General features: G+C 42.2%; 1 protein-coding gene across 2 annotated transcripts in view; it reads left to right on the top strand.

Moving 5' to 3' along the window:
- MYO10 (myosin X) overlaps nt 1–19,646 on the top strand; it is a 240,395-nt gene that overhangs the window by 137,029 nt on the left and 83,720 nt on the right. The window contains exons 10-18 of one of the 2 annotated variants that reach the window (XM_047767779.1): nt 8,954–9,083; nt 10,643–10,761; nt 12,390–12,536; nt 12,693–12,793; nt 13,172–13,238; nt 13,763–13,855; nt 14,297–14,365; nt 14,792–14,874; nt 17,895–18,003. In XM_047767779.1, coding sequence (XP_047623735.1) covers nt 8,954–9,083; nt 10,643–10,761; nt 12,390–12,536; nt 12,693–12,793; nt 13,172–13,238; nt 13,763–13,855; nt 14,297–14,365; nt 14,792–14,874; nt 17,895–18,003 — 918 coding nt within the window. The remainder of the gene's footprint in view (nt 1–8,953; nt 9,084–10,642; nt 10,762–12,389; nt 12,537–12,692; nt 12,794–13,171; nt 13,239–13,762; nt 13,856–14,296; nt 14,366–14,791; nt 14,875–17,894; nt 18,004–19,646) is intronic. The other variant, XM_047767788.1, reaches the window with a different exon arrangement.

Raw genomic sequence — 19,646 nt, forward strand, 5'->3', positions numbered from 1 at the left:
GTAACCAATTCCGATTGCACATGAGTGGTCCTCTTACGACTGCAGTGTAGACCTGAGTGGTCTCCTGCAGTTCTCAGATATCCCAACGACTTTGTTGTAAGGTAACTGCATTTAGGAAGCCCAGTCAAGGAGCATTATCAACAGCCACTCCCCTGTTTGAGTATGGTTGATAGATTTTGTCAGTGTGGTCTCAGTTTGTTTGCGAGAGCCCTTACATCAACAGTTGGATGCAGTGGATGTGAACGCAGCTAACACTAACTGAACTTGGGCACTTACTGTGCGGACTGGCCATCTCTCTGCTTCTAAGGACCCTGGGAGGTCAGAACTATGGTTGTCTGTGTACTATGACTCAGAGAAGTTGGTGACCAGCCTAACCACACACAGCACCTAATAGAGCCTGTATCTAAACATAGTCCAGCTCCAAATCCCAGACTCTAACCAAGAGTCACTCGGTCCCTGATTTTGGTGCACCCCAGACCTTTCTAGTGGTCAACAACTCTTTTTCATTGACTCCTCGAGATTATTCATAATGAATGCCCTATGGAATGGAATCAAAGCATGTTTTAAAATTTTTAAATTTTACTGGAATATATATGGCAAAGTATATTTTTTAATGGGTATCACCACTTTCCCACATTTAATGTATGTATCCTTAAATTGAAAATAAAATTAAAAATAGACTAGGCTAGGAAGTTCCCATGTGGCGTCATGGGTTAAGGATCTGGTGTTGCCGCAGCTGTGGCGCAGGTCGCAATGGCAGCTTGGGTTCAGTATACGGCCCTGGGAACTGCTATGTATCTCACAGGTGCAGCAAAAAAAAAAAATAGAACAACAACAGACTAGGCTATGATATCATGACTGTTGTCCCCTTGGTTTTCCTTGTAAAGATGTCATATTCTGCCATTTATAATGTAGAGGGCTATCTCTGTCATCTCTCCTTTCTTTAACCTGTTAATAAAAAGCCTCCTGCTGACAGCACCTTTGTTGCATACCTACCTGAGGAGGCCTGGGATTCGGCCCTGCAAGTCGGATTTTATGAAATGTTTAAGTCTTCTTTCCCAGTTTTATTTTGAGAACCTAGACTTCCCTCACTACAGAGCTTTCTCCATCCACTTTGCGATAGATGGTGGTTGTTCCTGGTGACAGACAGACTCCCAGGCATCCAGGTGGCAGTGTCCCTGCAGGCCCATGATGACCAGCTCACTGGCTACCACGGTGTACCGGGCAGCCTGGCCTTCCCTGGTTCTGGAAGAGCCTGGGAAGGGTGCTTCGATGGCTGCTTCTGGGGCATTGTTTTCTTTTTCTTTTTTTTAGGACCATTCCTGAGACATATGGAGATTCCCATACTGGGCGTCCAGTCAGAGCTTACAGCTGCCAGTGTACACCAGATCCTCAAGGCAACGCCGGATCATTGACCCACTGAGCAGGACCAGGGATCAAACTTGCAACCTCATGGTTCCTAGTTGGATTCCTTTCCGCTGCGCCATGATGGGAACTCCTAGGATATTGTTTTCTGATTCCGACTTGTTTGCCCTTTCTCTTAGCTATGAGGAAACTTTTGGAGCTTGGCCTGGTTTCAGTCATTTCTAGCTTTTCTTTCTTTCTTTCTTTCTTTTTTTTTTTTTTTTTTTTGCCTTTTCTAGAGCTGCTCCCGTGGCATATGGAGGTTCCCAGGCTTGGGGTCTAATGGGAGCTGTAGCTACTGGCCTACGCCAGAGACACGGCAATGCGGGATCTGAGCCGCATCTGCAACCTACACCACAGCTCCTGGTGATGCCGGATCCCTAACCCACTGAGCAAGGCCAGGGATTGAACCCACAACCTCATGGTTCCTAGTTGGATTTGTTAACCACTGAGCACGACGGGAACTCCCTAGCTTTTATTTCTAAATTGAAATCATAGGGGTTTTTTTGGCTTTTGAAATTTGGTCCTATGATGAAAGGTGAGAAAGGGAGAAAAACGTGTATGTGAAATTGACATAGTGAATGTACACAACAGATTTAGAGGATAAATGAATGTACACAACAGACTTATGGGATAAATGAATGTACACAACAGACTTACAGGAATTCTATTTATAGATTCGTAAATATTTACTTTGCCATTGCTTTTTAGTGTTGACCCTTTAGAAAAGTCAGTGAAAACTTAGCTGATGTTTGTTGAAATCAGGAGTATGTATTCTGCTCTTATTTAACCTTCTTGGCTCGGTCTAAGCAGTGCAGTCAGAAAAGAAACAAAAATAAATGTACCACTTTTCAGAAAGGAAAAATATTCTTTTTATAAAAAATGAAATTCCCTCCTCCAAAACCTACAAGAATCACGAATTGGGGAATCGTTAAATAATTCCTTATATTTGTAAAGAGCTCTTTCAGCTCACCAAACACATGCTCACATATGTTTAAAAATATTGAAAAAGTTGTTCTCTTAAGTGAGGAAGACATGAAGCGGCACTATATAATCTTTCATTTGAAAAATAAGTGTATAAGCATATATATATATATCATGTATATGGAGTGATTATATATGCAGAAAAAATATTGAAACAAAATATTTCAAAAATACTATCTCACAAGGCAGAATTCTAGGATTTTATTTTATTCTTTATTGTCCTCTCTGTTATGTTATTTTTGCAAAGACTAGGTCAGCTTTAATGATTACACGATTATTATATGATTACATCCCCAAAACATAATTTCTTTAATATAGGAATATAATAAAGTATCATTATCAAATACCAGCCAGGCTATCTTTCTGCCTTGCCCAGCACTCTTTAACCAAGAATGACACAAATGGTTAAAGAGACAGTAAACTCTTGGCTACAGTTGATTTTATATTTTTTGCATGTTTAAGCATCTCCTGTGTGCCAGGCGGGCCCAGTTCTAGGCACCAAGGAGACTGCAGTGAACAAACTACATGTGATTTCTATGTTATCTAGTGAAGAAATAAAGACAATAGGAATAGCTTATACTTTTGTTTTATAGTGTAATTTGTCTACTTCCTTCCAAAATCAAATACGATTTAATTTGTATCCCCATACTTTCATTCCATAAAGCTCCTTTTCCCAGAGGTTTTGGGATTGAAGGAAGGGAAGGGACTACGTTCTCTTGGGACTCAGGGACCTTTAATGGAGAGAAATTATTTCTATGAATTATGTATGAGAATTTCACCCATGGTTTTGATTTTCAGCTATTAAAAAAAATCATTATTCTTTTTATCAACTTTTAATGTCAGTATACCCTGGCCCTAGGACCTTTTAAGAATTTTGCTTATTTCATTGAGGACTTATGTATTTGTAGAATTCTTCCTTGTTACCAGCTGACATAAATAGGTATCTGTGAGGGATCCTGAGCTGCTTTAGGGGACCTGGTTTTTCCCGGGGCAGAGATGATGAACATTTGTGAAATTTCATAGTCTTTTTTTGTAGTCTTCCAAATTGTGCTACAAATTGTTGAGTCAAGAGGAAAAGCTATTTCAACTATTTTTATTGCCTGCATTTGAACCACCAGAATGGTGGCTGATGAAATGGGGGGGGTAAACAAGAGTCTTTGATGAGTGCTAATTGCTTCATTCTTGGACTCCACAAATATTGGAATGTCAATGGCATGCCTGGCCAAGGACCAGGACTGGGGTTTCCTGACCATATACGCCTTACTGGCTATACTCGAGGGTTTTTAATGGTGTGAGCCCATGTGTACATATCCACAAGTTCACTCGTGAGTCAGATCTTATTAAGATTTAGAGGGCTGACTTTATACCTCAATTTTGCCACATTTGAAAACATCAGTCTCTTTCAGTGTTGGATAATATGGGCATATAAGCTAAGGTTATATTATAAAATAACATAGTCTTGCCTAATATAAAATTACATCATAAATTATCACATGGTTCGTGATATGCCCAGCACAGCCTCCTGTCTCAGCATTTTATTCATTCCGTTTCTTCAAGATTCACCAGAGATCCTTTGTTTCCCTGAACGTCATTCTCTACCCCCACCAAGCAGATTTACCTTTTGTTCCTTAAATTTGCTCCTCTTCTCTCTTTGTCTCTAGAGTGACAAGCCTGCCTTCTTCCTTCTGTCCTTGAAGGTTGGGATTATATCACGTGTTTGTCCCCTCCCCCGCCCCAACACACACTTTCACAAACACCTGTTTTTTTATGTGCTCCATAAAGAGTTTATTGGAAACCCTTCCTATAACTTTGTGCCAGTTTTGTAACGAAATTGCTGTTTAGCACTTCTGAGCTAGACTGAGAATTTCCCAGGGTTTTGAAAGTCTTGAGCCATATCGTTGAGAAAAGAAGATGATTATAAGAAGGCTACTCTTGCCAAAGGGGTGGAGATGCTCCTAAAACGATTGTAAATAGAATGGTAGGCGGCAGCGAAAGGAGCGAAAGGAGCCTCTCGCTAGCAGTTTTAGAGCCTCCACCCACAATGTCAGTAATTGGTTGCAGCCATTAAATTACCCCTTGGTATAATGAATGCAGTTTCCACTTTATACCACACTCCTGACTAGTTAACTAAGTCACTTGAGAGTGAAGAAGTCACACATTTGTTCATATTGGAAGCACATTTTATTCATTTGCTTTCAGATCTCCATATGTAATCTTTGTGTGTGTTTTCAGAACTTGAGAATTTTTCCTCACAGAGCATCTTCTGCTATTTTTCATTTCACAGTTTGAAATTTTCTGCTACTGTGAGCTTATGTTTTGAAGATCTTTTTTTTTTTTTAAATTTCGACAAGTATAGAAGAGATTTTTTTTTTTTAATTGAAATATAGTTGCTTGGAGGTTCCCGTGGTGGCTCAGCAGGTTAAGAACCCAACTAGTATCCATGAGGATGTGGGTTTGATTCCTGGCCTTGCTCAGTGGGTTAAGGATCTGGTGTTGCCACAAGCCTCAGAGAAGGTCACAGACATGGCTCAGATGTGGCATGGCTGTGGCTGTGGTGTAGGCAGGTAGCAGCAATTCCAGTTTGACCCCTAGTCTGGGAACTTCCATATGCCATGGGTGTGGCCCTAAAAAGACCAAAAGTAAAAGAAAAGAAATATAGTTGCTTTACAATATTGTGCTAGTGTACAGCAAAGTGATTCAGTTATATGTGTGTGTGTGTGTCTGTTTCATATTCTTTTCCAGTATGGTTTGTTAGAGGATATTGAGTATAGTTCCCTGTGCTCTACAGCTTGCTTATCCATTCTGTGTATACTAGTTTGCATCTGCTAATCCCAAACTCCCAATCTTTCCCCCTCCTCCTTGACAGCCACAAGTCTGTTCTCTCTGGAAGAACTTATTTCTTTAGTGTTATGTAGAGTCCAGGTAGGTGACTTAAACAGTGAAGATTCTCATTTCTGTGGTCATTCTAATATGACATTAGAAAAGTTTTATACATTAGTGTGGAATAGGTCTTGTAATACATACAGAAAACTTTAACCTTAGAAAGAGAAAATATTAACTTTGGCACAGCATGGGTGCTTTATAATTATTTTGTTGAAGTCTGATTTGGTTCCTACCACTGTTTTAAAAGTCTTAGGTGTGATGAATATTCTGTATTTCTTAGCCTTATTTCTTTGCATTTAGAATAAGTAAATTTGAATAGTTATTTTGCTGTAGACTTTTTGAGATTGATCAGTACTTGATTCATAGTCTTTAATCTTTGCTTCAACTTCTGTCTGTACCCACGAAACAGTCTTCCCTCTCTCGATTAAATAATTCATGGTCTTTTTAAATTTTTTATAGTCTACTTTATTGCGTTATAATGTATATATAATAAAACATTCTCATATAAAGTGAATTTTGGGAGTTCCCATTGCAGCTCAGCAGGTTACAAACCTTACTAGTATCCAGGAGGACACGGGTTTAATCCCTGTCCTCGCTCAGTGGGTTAAGGATCCAGCGTTGCCGTGAGCTGTGGTGTAGGTCACAGACCCGGCTCAGATCTGATGTTGCTGTGGCTGTGGTGTAGGCCGGCAGCTGCAGCTCCAGTTCGACCTCTAGCCTGGGAATCCCCATATGGCACAAGTGCAGCCCTTTAAAAAAAAAAAAAAAGTATAGTGAATTTTGAATTTATGTACCTTTATATCCACAACCACAAACTAAAGGACAGTTCTACACCCTAAAAATTCCTTGTCCCCCTTCCTAGACAATCCCAGCCTACCCCCCAACCCAGCCCTAGGAAACCACTGATCTGCTTTCAGTCACTATAATATAGATTTGTCTTTTCTCAAGTTTCCCGTAAATGAAATCATACAGAATCTATTCTCCTGCTGTCACTCTTCCAAACTGCATGTAACACAATTATTTCTTTTTTGTGGTAAGTAGAATCTCATTGAATAGACATCAGTTCATCCATTCACTCATTCATAGTCTCACTTGTTACAATAAAAATGTGTCAGCGACATTAAAAGCATGATCAAATGTAATGCTCATTAGCCCAGCAAGAGTAATAACATTATGACTGTCTTCAACTTTGTAAGTTTTTTTCCTAACCTATTTTTCTTAAAAAATTATGTGGAGTTCCCATCATGGCTCAGTGGTTAACAAACCCGACTAGCATCCATGAGGATGCAGGTTCAATCCCTGGCCTTGGCTCAGTGTGTTAAGGATCCGGCATTGTGGTAACTGTGGTATAGGTCACAGAGGTAGCTAGGATCTGGCATGGCTGTGGCTGTGTGTAGGCTGGCAACTATAGATCTCATTCAACCCCGAGCCTGGGAACTTCCATATGCCGCGGGTGTGGCCCTAAAAAGACAAAAGACCAAAAAAAAAAAAAGTTAAAAAATATAATTTTTTTTACTTTTTACCTAAACTTATAATAGTTTCTATATAATGTTCATAATTTCCTTTAAAAGCTATACACTATTCTAACAAGTTCATTTACTCTGACTTGTCTGATTGTAAGCCATCTAGAACTCTTTTCCTCTGAAAGTTAGTTAGGATAACACTATAGTGGAATTCACTTGTGGTGCAGCTGGTTAAGGCTCCAACATCACTCTGGCATCTTGGGTCGCTGCTGTGGTACAGGTTCAATCCCTGGCCCAGGAACTTCCACATGCCTTCAGCACAGCCAAAAAAGTTTTTTTTTTAAGGTAATACTATAGTGAATATTTTACAAAACTTTCTTTGCTGTTGAAGTTTCCTTGGGACAAATTTCCAGAATTGATATGAAGGAAAATTACATAATTTTTTTTTTCTTGTTGTGTCCTTAGAATATAATAAAGGTGGATGGAGAATAATAAGTTCCTAGACTTTGGCTTCATTGGGCCTGATTTTGAATCTTGGTTGTGGAACTCTGAGAAAGTTAGTTAACCTCTCTGAACATTATGAAATGATGTATGTATGTGGCCCAGAGCAATGCTACCCCATAATCTTATTCCAAAGACATCATACTGATTTATGGTGCCAGCGACCAGTGCATAAATACCCCTAAATACGTCCACTTCCACCCACTTGGAGTTTATCACTCAGAAGTTGAATAGAAGTTTCTCATTTTCTTTATCTTGTACATGTTTGATTTCCAGGAAGGAAAACATTTCTCTGTGGTTTTGCATTTCCTCCTCTAAGAAGTGCCTTTTTATTTATTTATTTATTTTTCTCATTTGTCTCTTAAAATAGCTATTGCTCCTTGCCTTATAATTTTTTCTTGTAATTCTGCTTCCCTGTCTATTGTTTTTGTCCTTGGCTTTTTTGGCTTTGTTTCTGTCTTCCTTGTAAAGAAATTACACTTTTCACATTTTAAAATCTCCGGTTGTTTCCTTGTGCAGTTTCTGTTGCTTCAGAGGGCTCTGTGGCTTCCTCCTATCCCTTCGCCTATGGCCGTGGTAGTGATTTTGGGTCGGAGTTCTCTTTGTAGGCTGTATTCTTCAGTCTTGCCAGCAATTCCGTCCTCAGTTTGTGTGTGTGTATGTGTGTGTGTGTGTAGTGGAAGTGGGAGGATGGGTATTTTCCTGATAAGACTGTGGCTCCTAAATCATAAGAGAAAATGAAAAAAAAATCTTAGGTCTATTTCAGAAGATTTCTGGCTTCCTTTTAGATACTTGTTGGGAACAAAGCCCCTGTAGGTGGTGGCTCATTTTTATGAATGAAAATCATAAATAAGCATTGTGTTAACGTCCATTTAGTATCCAGAGGGCAAACTAAGACCTTCAAAATGCTTTGGAGAAATGGAAAAGAGAGATGGAATGAGCGTCACAGGAAGCCAGATCTAGATCCTTCCAGGCTTTCCATCACTATCTCTTGTAGAAGGAGCAGTAGATGCCCTGATAGAGCATTTGCTTCCACCCACTGGGGTTCCTGCTGCATCTGATCATTAAGACCAATCCCCAGAGCTCACAGGGGAGGAGCCTCCCATTTTTTAATGTGTAAGAAAATAATAAATGTCCTGTTACATTTTGAGACATGTAGAAAACGTATTCTTTGTCACCATCTTTACTGTGACTCTCTAAGGTAATTTTTGGTAACATAAATAGGAGTCTTGTACATAAGGTATTTATTTTTATCTTATTGATGGGTTTATCTTAATACCATTTTTTTTAATGTGTACCTATGTAAAGTCTGTCATTTAAAAGTAAGGATGCATCTATTTCTTTGTTGCCTTTAGAATGGTATTTAATAACTTTGTTGAGTAATGAACATTTTTTCTTCTTCCTGTTCTTTTTTTTTTTTGCTTTTTAGGGCCGCACCTGCAGCATATGGAAGTTCCCAGGCTAGGGGTCATATCAGAGCTGCAGCTGCCCGGCCTACACCACAGCCATAGCAATGCAGGATCTGAGCTGCGTGTGTGCCCTACACTACAGCTCACAGCAACGCCGGATCCTTAACCCACTGAGCGAAGCCAGAGGTTGAACCTGCGTCATCATAAATACTACTTGGATTTGTTACCCCGAGCCACAATGGGAACTCCTTCCCCCCCCCACAGCGTGGAAAAAAAAATGAAAAGGTAATTACCTTTATTTTCTTCCAGACGGCGATGGAGGTAATGCAGTTTAGCAAGGAAGAAGTTCGGGAAGTGCTGAGGTTGCTCGCTGGTATCTTGCATCTCGGGAACATAGAATTTATCACTGCCGGTGGGGCGCAAGTTTCCTTCAAAACGGGTAAGATGGCTCCTCCATCCCTCCTTCTTTTGGGTTTTGCCTCCATAGGAAAACGTAGATCTACAGTACTGCCTCTCTGGCCTTTTACAGAAAAGATGTTTGACTCCTAGGTTAAGGGCTAAGAACTTGGCATCTGATGTGAACTGTCAGCTGATAAAAGGTCAAAGTGACAAGTGATTACTGAAGGGAATGGTGGCTGTGTTCTCATCCTTACTAAGAAAGAAAGAAAATGGGTTGAATAAGAGGAATCATTAGCAGCGAGAATTAGACGCAGGAAAGATGTTATGAGCCAGTCACTTGTGTTGCTGTGGTTATTCAGGGTGATTTGCCTGTTGCCATAGTAGGAGGGGTTACGACTGTTTAGGCTGGGTTCGTAGCCCAGCTCTGCCACAAGCTGTTTGCTCAGGTTGCTTAGTCCCTGAGCACTAGTGACTTCTCACTGGTGGAGTGTCTCAGAGATGTGTGGTCAAGATTGAGTGCGTGAACATACACATGACGGTGTTGGTCGTCATTTTCCTGGAGTGATTTATTTTGTGAACTTTCCTGATGGGAGCCATGGATGAGGGCGTGGAGGCTGGGAATTGGATGGGTTGAAGTTCAAAGTGGCTGCAGAGGAGCTCAGGCCAGTAGTTCTCCAGCATGTGGTCCCCTCGCCTCTTGATAACCTTAAAATCACGGAGCATGGAGACTTCGGAAAAGCTGTTGTTTATGTGGGTCATATCCGTTGATGTTTATTACATTAGAAATGAAAACTGAGTTTAAAAAAATAACAAATTCACTGAAAAATAGCCATGATAAACCCATGGCCTGTATTAAAATATTATGTAAAAGATCATCTTCTAAAACAAATCAGGAAAGAGTGACACTGACAATTTTATAAATTTTTTAAATGTCTGATGTGGAAGTTCCCTTGTGGTGCAGAAGATTAAGGATCTGGTATAGCTGCAGCTGCAGCATGGGTTCCATCCCTGGCCCAGGAGCTTCCACATGCTTAGGGTGTAGCCAAAAATAAATATGTAAGTGTGTGTGTGTGTGTGTGTGTATGTACGTATGTATGTATATACACACATGCTCACACACATAGACACATATATAAAATAAAGTATCTGATGTGACGGAGGACAGATGGCTTTTCCTCTGTTCCTGCCTTCCATTTGTAAAGCTACCTCATGTCTTGTAGCCACTGGAAAATTCTGTATACTGGTGAGAGGATGAGAGAAGAGAAGCAAGTAACATCTCAGTATTATTATTGGAACTAGTTTTGACCTCGCAGACCTCTGACAGGGTCTTAGGGAGCACCCCCACTTGGGGGGCTCTGGACCGTACTTGGTCCAGGCATCAGGGTCTTTGCCTAAGACTCAGTAAGCCTAAGACTCCTTAAGGGGGTGAAGAACATGCAGCAGGAGGTGTGTTCCCTATGTCGACTGCCTGAGGGACTTAGGGATGTTCTCGGCTTTACTGGGTCACTGCCTGGAGTCTGCTTGGCTCCTGTTCAGGGCCCCGTGGCCTGTTCCTTCTCAGGGCTGTGTGCCCACTCTGGCGTTATCCTTCCTTCCCAGCCTTGGGCAGGTCTGCAGAGTTACTTGGGCTGGACCCGGCGCAGCTCACGGATGCCTTGACCCAGAGATCCATGTTCCTCCGGGGAGAGGAGATCCTCACGCCTCTCAGTGTTCAGCAGGTACACGGGTCCCTCCAGGCAACCTGCAAAGACACTCCTGGGTCTGCGGATCAGGGCTTTGACTCAAATAAGTAACCACATTGAACCCTTCAAATGAGTTTGGTTCGTAGTCAAAGTAAAGAAGACATCCAGGAGTTCCCTGGTGGGCTCAGCAGGTTAAGGACCTGGTGTTGTCACTGCTGTGGTTCGGGTTCAGTCCCTGGCCCTGGACCTTCCACATACCACTGGCTCAGCCAAAAATAAATACATTTAAAAACTAAAGAAGATACCCACACCCAGGGGAATAAACAAAGTTTTTCAGCTGTCTTCTTAGAGACAGTGTCACCATGTCTTTAAGAGGATTGAACCTGATGGAGATTTCCAGAGTTTGAGTCCTGACCCTACTGCTGCTTATATTCTGTTCTTGGGTATTTAGTCACTGTGCCTCAGTTTCCTCCTCTGTAAGCCAAGGCTAATTGCCATACCTAATTCACAGAATTCGTGTAAAAATGGTAATAAAAAATATAGCTAAGTACTTAATGACTGGTGCAGAGTAAGAATTACATAAACATTAGTAATGATAATAACATTATTATTATTAATGAAAACAGTGCAGCAGTATGTTGTATTACTTATTTTTGCCTCTGCTCCTGCCTTGAGCCAATTACAGGTACTGGCCCATCTAATATCTTAATATCTGTTTCTTGATTGGATAAGTAAAAATGTTAACCATACCATGAAGAAATGTTTATAGAGTAGAATACAAGAAGATGATAATGAGTGAAATAAGGCCATACTGGGGTTTTTGTTCGTTTGTTTGTTTTGGTCTTTTTGTCTTTCTAGGGCCACACCTGTGGCATATGGAGGTTCCCAGGCTAGGGGTCCAATTGTAGCTATAGCTGCCACCTACGTCACAGCCACAGCAACGTGGGATCCAAGCCGCATCTGTGACCACATCTCACGGCAACGCCGGATCCCCAACCCACTGAGCGAGGCTAGGGATCTAACCCTCATCCTCATGGATGCTAGTCGGGTTCACTAACTGCTGAGCCATGACAGGAACTCCAGTTCTTATTGTTTTATACCTGATACAATTTGTACCAGAATATATTGATTCAAATTCTTTCTTTCTTTTTTTTTTTTTTCTCTTTTTACGGTTACACCTGCAGCATGTGGAAGTTCCCGGGCTAGGGGTTAAATTGGAGCTGCAACTGTGGCCTGAGCCATGGCCACACCAGTGCCAGACCCAAGCTGCACCTACACCACAGCTCACAGCAATGCTGGATCCTTAACCCACTGAGCAAGGCCATGGATGGAACCTCCATCCTCATGGATACTAGTCAGGTTCTTAACCACAACAGGGACTCCTAGGTTCTTTCTTATAATTCATACATAAGGTTGAATTTGAAAGCCTGATAGTGAAGGAATTCTTGGTGAACCCTGCTGTAAATAAGCAAGCTCCCATTCTTTAGACACCTGTGCTTTTCTCGATGGTATTGCGTTCCTTCACATTGGGGGAAAGGGTGTTGAGTGGGGGTGTCTCCTGAGTGGGGCATGGCTGGACCTGTCTGCGGGGGCCGCCTATGGTTATCTGGCAATGGCATCCCTGTTCTCTCCCCCCCCCCCACCCGCCCAAACCCCTGGCACAGGCGGTGGACAGCAGAGACTCCTTGGCCATGGCACTTTATGCGCGCTGCTTCGAGTGGGTGATCAAGAAGATCAACAGCAGGATCAAAGGCAAAGATGACTTCAAATCTATTGGCATCCTTGACATCTTTGGGTTTGAAAACTTTGAGGTATGCCTCCAATGAGTGGGATAATCTTAAATCTCTTGAAATAAACGTGGATATGTTTCTCTGCAGATCTGGGGGTGGATGGGGGGGCTTTTCTCTACCTTTATATGTAATAGTGAGAGTGCTCAAGATACTTATTGAGTGGTTTTCCCCCTTTAGGTTAATCACTTTGAGCAGTTCAATATAAACTATGCAAATGAAAAACTTCAGGAATATTTCAACAAGCATATTTTTTCTTTAGAACAACTGGAGTATAGCAGGTAAGTGCTCACCGAATTCCATTTTTTTTTTTTTTTTTTGCTTTTTAGGGCCACACCTGAGGCATATGGAGGTTCCCAAGCTAGGGGTCACATTAGAGCTGCAGCTGCTGGCCTATGCCCCAGTCACAGCAACATCAGATCCAAGCTGCATCTGCCACCAACACCATATCTCGCGACAACATGGGATCCTTAACCCACTGAGCAAGGCCAGGGATCGAACCTCTGTCCTCATGGATACTAATCAGATTCATTTCCACTGAGCCAATGATGGGAACTCCATTTTTTTTTTCTTTTTTTAATGAGCCATTACATCATTACATTCGATTGGTTTTAAAGCTGTATTTTACTACACCTTGGCCCCTTTTAATCTTTGTGCAGAGAAGGCTTAGTGTGGGAAGACATTGACTGGATCGACAATGGAGAATGCCTGGACTTGATCGAGAAGGTAACTCACTGTTGAGGAATTGGTCCATTCCCAAGGGTGTCCAGCAGGGCTGATTCACATTTATGGGAACCAAAGAGCTTGTGTGAACATGCACATCAAAGATGTGAATGTTTAGAACACAATGGGCCGTTTGGAAACATAAATGTAAATGTACGAGGTTGAATTTAAATACTTGGCTTCTTTAAACCCATTGTCTCATGGGAGTCAATATTTTAAGTATCAACAGTGTGCATATTGGCTTCACAGAGATTTTTGAGTCAGCATCAAAAGGTTTGCCGGGCCAAGAGTGGATTGGCTCATTGCCAGAGTTTTGTCCACCAAATTGCAGTGGGTCCAGCTTTTTTAGCATGGAATTAATTGGATTTCTTTAAAATGTATCATTCTGAATTTTTCAACTTGAGAAATTATTTTGCCTCTTTTATCACCTACTTGAAACAGAGTAGAGAGGGAAAGGAGCTAAAAAATTATTTAGAGGCATACATTCAACTTTTAATTCATATATAACCTTGTTTCCTTTCTTCTAGAAACTTGGCCTCCTAGCCCTTATCAATGAAGAAAGCCATTTTCCTCAAGCCACAGATGGCACCTTATTGGAGAAGTTACACAATCAACATGCTGTATGTCAAAACCTGCCAATTCCTGATTATGTCTGAATAGCAAACCTATGGATTGAAATTGCATATGACATGTCAGTGTTGTTGGCCCCACTGTGTCTCCCACATGGAATTTTTTGCTCAAATGAAAGCTCTTCTCCGCTTGCTGGAAGTGGATTAAAATAAGCCAAAGGCATAGATGTGGGGTTGCTTGTCAGAATTCTAAATGCCCACGTGTATTCAAAGTTCAACATTTTTTAACCTACTCTAATGGCACAGACCAGAGTTGCATGGTTTTGGTAGAGTGCATCAAAGGCCATGTTCTAAACCTCTGATACTTGGTGGGGTTTGAAATTGTCTTCACTGTCAGTTATAGGTAGTTTTCTCTGGAAATCAGTGGAAATCTGTAAGTGAAATCAGGCATTTGTATTATCATTATTATTATTATTATTATTATTATTTTAGAATAACCACTTTTACGTGAAGCCCAGAGTTGCAGTCAACAATTTTGGAGTGAAACACTATGCTGGAGAGGTAACATCTTAAGATCCTTGCTGACCTTTGCCCATTTGGTATTTTGAGAAACAGTAATTTCAGAAGCTTATCATGGAAGTTCCCATGTGGCTCAGAAGGTTAAGAACCTAACGTAGTTTCTGTGAGGATGCTGCCTCGGTCCCTGGCCTGGCTCAGTGGGTTAAGGCTCCAGCATTGCCACAAGCTGTGGTGTGGGTCACAGATGGGGTTCTGATCTAGTGTTGCTATGGCTGTGGTGTAGGCCAGCAACTGCAGCTCCAGTTTGACTCCTGGCCCGGGAACTTCCATGTGCTACAGCTGCAGTTGTAAAAGGAAAAAAAAAAAAAAAGGAGCTGATTGAAAATATGGTGAACTAACATCTTTTCATGGGCCCAGCTATTAAAGGGGAGGCTTATGGCCTGAAATGATTCTTTTGATCCAAACTAGGTGCAGTATGATGTTCGAGGCATCTTGGAGAAGAACAGAGATACTTTCAGGGATGATCTTCTCAACTTGCTGAGGGAAAGCCGGTACGTCCATCTTCCTCCCCCACCCCCGAGATGCCTGACTAATGTCTATGCAGATGCTTTTAATCCATGGATAAAGAAGCGCTTAATGTGGAAACAACTTGGTTATTATTATCTTCTTCCCTGGATAATGTTTCACCAATACAATGACACAAGCAATATGCAGTGATACTAGGGGTAGTGACTACCATTTAATAAAGCAGTGTTGGAACAGCAAATCCATGAATTAGATACTTCTGTTAATCCTTTTTTTTAAAATTTTTAAATATCCTTAGATCCTATTACTTTATTTTTTTAATCAAAGTATAGTTGATTTACAGTGCTGCGCCAGTTTCTGCTGTACAGCATAGTGACTGATTCTCCCATATACATGCATTCTTTTTCTCATACTGTCTTCTATCATGTTCTGTCCCAGGAGATTGAATATAGCTCCCTGTGCCGTACACACTTTTTGTTTATCCTGATGTACAGGTGAGGAAATTGAGACTTGCAGTGGTTAACTGACTCAGGCAAGATCCCTCAACTGGATTTGCTCTAGTCTGCTGGGTTCAAGAACCTGAGATCTTGGAGTTTCTTGGTGGCCTAGCGGTTAATGATCTGGTGTTATCATTGCTATGGCACAGGTCTGGCCTGGAAGGGAACCTCCCCAGGCTGCGGATATAGCCAAAAAAAGAGTCTGAGGAGTTCCCGTCATGGCTCAGAGGAAATGAATATGACTAGGAACCACGAGGTTTTGGCTTCGATCCCTGGCCTAGTTCAGTGAGTTAAGGATCCGGCATTGCTGTGAGCTGTGGTGTAGGTCTCAGATCTGGCGTTGTTGTGGCTCTGGCTTAGGCTGGCAGCGACAGCTCCGATTAGACTTCTAGCCTGGAAAACTCCATATGCCACAGGTGTGGCCCGCAAAAGACAGGAAAAAAAAAAAAAAAAACCTGAGATCTTAACCAGTATGACCTACCATCTTCATAGCAAGCTTGGAGCTTGCAGCCTCAGGTTTGTAGGCACGTATCCTCTAGTTAGTGTAAAAGGGTATCAGAGAAGTAAACAAGTATTAATTCAGCTAAAAGTTAAGTTAATTATATATTCACTGATTCATGCATGAATCGTAAATTCCATTACATCAATAGTTAAGGAAAGCATGCAGAAATTTTTAGAGATTAGTTTAGCTATTTGTAGCTATTAAACCAGGAGGCTATTTTTAGCAGGCCTTATGAGTGAGAAAGAGGAGAGAAACAGCTCTTGCCTTAAAGTTTTCTGTACCAGTGTCAGATCCAGTGTGAATCTCTAACAAACACATTTTTAATACCTAAGGAAAGTAGCACAATTATTAAAAAGCTCTAATACTTTTAGAAATGAAAGGACCAGGTGGCCACTTGTCACTTAAATAGCTGTGAATTGGGGTGAAGGGGACCCATCTAAAGTGTCAACTTAGAAGCTCAGGGTTAGAATTGTTGATCTTTCAGCTTGTCTTAATTCTTCCATATGTGGACTCCCTCAATACAACCTCATCAGCTATTTTTAGTTTTAGATGAGTTTTCCGACCTGTAAAAAATAAATAGCCACATTTTTTAAAAATGCTATAGCATGTTATCTATCTCTCAAAGCAGCTTTAAAGTGATACATTTAAATAAAGGCACTGTTTTCTGGTTAAACAGAAGTGTTTTCCTGTGAAAAGAACACAGGTCTGGAGACCAGGAAACCATGTGTTACTGGTTGCTGTTGAGATGCGGTGGTGTGATGATGCAAGGGGGTGTGGAACTGAGGGAAAGAACTTCATTTCAGCCCCAGGTTTCTCTCTGCTGTTTGCTGGCCTTGCTCTTTTTCGTCTTTGATAATCTGATATTTTAATGGAACCAAAGCCTTTTTGCAAAGCACAGAGCACTTCAAAGAGCAAGAATGAAACAGCACCCTAGGACAAAAGTGAAAAAGGATCGGGCAGAATGAAGGGTAATGGGAGAAGTGCTGGCCTGGCCACTGTGAGGGGTGTGGGCGCAGGATGGGTTCCATGCTTTTCCTAGTCACGGTGGAGCCACCAACCTCCACTTCCAGCTTTACAGCCCATAACATTTTCCATGCAAGGAAGATAAAGTCATTGAGAAGCCTTTTCCTTTATTAGAAGTGGCAATAGCTTTTATAGAATTTGTTGATGATACTAACTCCTCTTGGCCCTTAGAGGCACTAGATATCACACTCACCCTCTGGCCTGGGTTTCCTCGTTTCCTTCTCACCCCAGCATCACGGAATAAATCCTAAAATTACCCGCATTTTCCAGATGAAGAAACAGGCCTCGAGAGAGGCAAGCCTCTTATCTAAGTCACACACACTACATGAAAGGGGGAGACAGAGTTGGAACCCGGGTCGGCCACTCTCCAGAGTTGGCACCTTGCCATCTGTTAACTGGGTGGATCTTTGCCACATTGTGGGACATACCAGACATATCCCCCCCCTTTTTTGTCTTTTTGCCATTTCTTGGGCCACTCCCGAGGCATTTGGAGGTTCCCAGGCTAGGGGTCGAGTAGGAGCTGTAGCCACCGGCCTACACCAGAGCCACAGCAACGTAGGATCCAAGCCATGTCTGTGACCTACACCACAGTTCATGGCAATGCTGGACCCTTAACCCACTGAGCAAGGCCAGGGATCGAATCCACAACCTAGTTGGATTCGATAACCACTGAGCCACGACGGGAACTCCTCATCCCCCTTCTATAGATGAGGATGGGGAGGCTCTGGAATCACTGGAAAGCTGGGTACTCCTAGGTGGCCTGTCACCCTGGGTCACCTCCATTCCAGGAAGTGGAACCCTCTTTTCTCCTTCAAGACCCTCCTGCTCCGAAGCAGCCATGTCTGTTTTCAGTGCCTACAGCTCTCCGGCAGCCATTGGTTTGAAATCTTAGGAATCTTTCCTAGCTCTTCCAGGCCCCGGTGTGTGGTTTTTAGTGGGAAAATGCGTTATAATTACAGTGATCCTGTGCCTCATAATGGGGTGTGTGTGGCCCTGATGGCCCTCCTGCTTTCTGCACCCACAGATTCGACTTCATCTACGACCTATTTGAACACGTTTCAAGCCGCAATAACCAGGATACCTTGAAATGCGGAAGCAAGCATCGGCGGCCCACTGTCAGCTCCCAGTTCAAGGTTAGTCCTCACCACTGGCCTGGATGAATTGGTCTTTGTCGTGATGTTAAGAGCTGAACATAGGAATGAGGCCTATGTGAGGTCTGTGAAAATGTTTCTTTAATTTTTTGTTTTCTTTGATCATCCTTTAAAACCAGATGGTGCTTTAGGAAGAAAAACACATGTTTTTTCCTGTGTCAGTTGAAAAAAATGTAAAAATTTTTTGTCTTATGAAAAATAAGTTGCTGCTTATGCTAAGCTTATGAAATAGCAATTCATCTTAAGGACTGTTTGGCCATTTGGGATCACTCTGATTTGTATCTAAAGGTTCATGTGAATCTAAAGTATATTTCTTTGTGTGTCTGGATTTTAGCATAACTAGAGGAATAACCAAGTCCATGGTTAAATGAGGTCAGTGTCAGTTTGCTTGTCCAGGTGTCCAGAAATCAGGGAAGATAACATTTGTATTTGCATTTTATTTTAATTATTTATTCTTTTCTTTTCTTTTTATGGCTGCTCCTGTGGCATATGGAAGTTCCCAGGCTAGGGATTGAGTTGGAGCTACAGCTGCCAGCCTTCCTCCACAGCCGAAGCAACACAAGATCCAAGCTGCATCTATGATCTATGCTTCAGCTGCAGCAACGCTGGATCCTCAACCCACTGACCAAGGCCAGGGATTGAACCCGCACTCGCATGAATACTAGTCAGGTTCTTAACCCACTGAGCCACAATGGGAACTCCTATCTCCATTTTAAATATTTAAGCCTTTTAGATAGTTTAGAAGCAGAGCATATGAAGACCGTTTCCCTAACTTGGTCGTTATGTTTTATTCCCAAATCTTACCATGGGACGAATGGAGGTACCTCAGTCAACAGTGTATTAAAATTGCCCTCTGGGAGGCTCTCTTTCATTAGTTACTCAGAGTTGGATGCTTTGGTGGGTGGGGGTCCTCAGTCGTGTGTGAGGTCTGTTGTACGGTGTGGTTGGTCACGAGCCAGATCCCCAGCTTGTTCACGTGATATGACTGGCAGGTTTGACCCAAGTAGGATATGATAATAACAGCCACAGCTTATTATCCACTCAGTGTGCCAGTCACTGGCCTCATCACTTCACATACGTTCTCTTGGTCACTTCTCCCACCATCTTGTAAGTATGTATTATTGTCCTCATTTTATAGATGGGGACCCAGGGTTTGGAGAAACAGAGACTTGCTCATCCCTCCGAGGCCTGAAGCTAGGATATGAGTCGAACCTGGGTCTGTCCAATGCTAAACCCTGAGCTCTTCATCCTCCAGAGCAGTTGTTCTATGGCCTTTTTCTAGATCAGTATTCCCTGGAGTTGCCTCGGAAGGCTTTGGGGATGTGGGGACTTAAGTTGGACTAGGAATCAAGTCATGAGAGAGAGTGGGCAGGGCTTCCAGGTAGAGACAAGGGCAAGAGGAGGAGTCCTGGGACAGAAATGTGCATCCTGGAGTTCCTGTCGTGGCTCATCTGTAACAAACTTGACTAGGATCATGAGGATGCAGGTTCCATCCCTGGTCTTGCTCAGTGAGTTAAGGAGCTGGTGTTACTGTGAGCTGTGCTGTAGGTTGCAGATGCAGTTTGGATTTTGCCTTGCTGTGGCTGTGGTATAGGCCGGCGCCTGCTGCTTGAATTCGATCCTTA

Source organism: Phacochoerus africanus, chromosome 1, assembly GCF_016906955.1.
Source record: "Phacochoerus africanus isolate WHEZ1 chromosome 1, ROS_Pafr_v1, whole genome shotgun sequence".
Classification (NCBI taxonomy): Eukaryota; Metazoa; Chordata; class Mammalia; order Artiodactyla; family Suidae; genus Phacochoerus; species Phacochoerus africanus.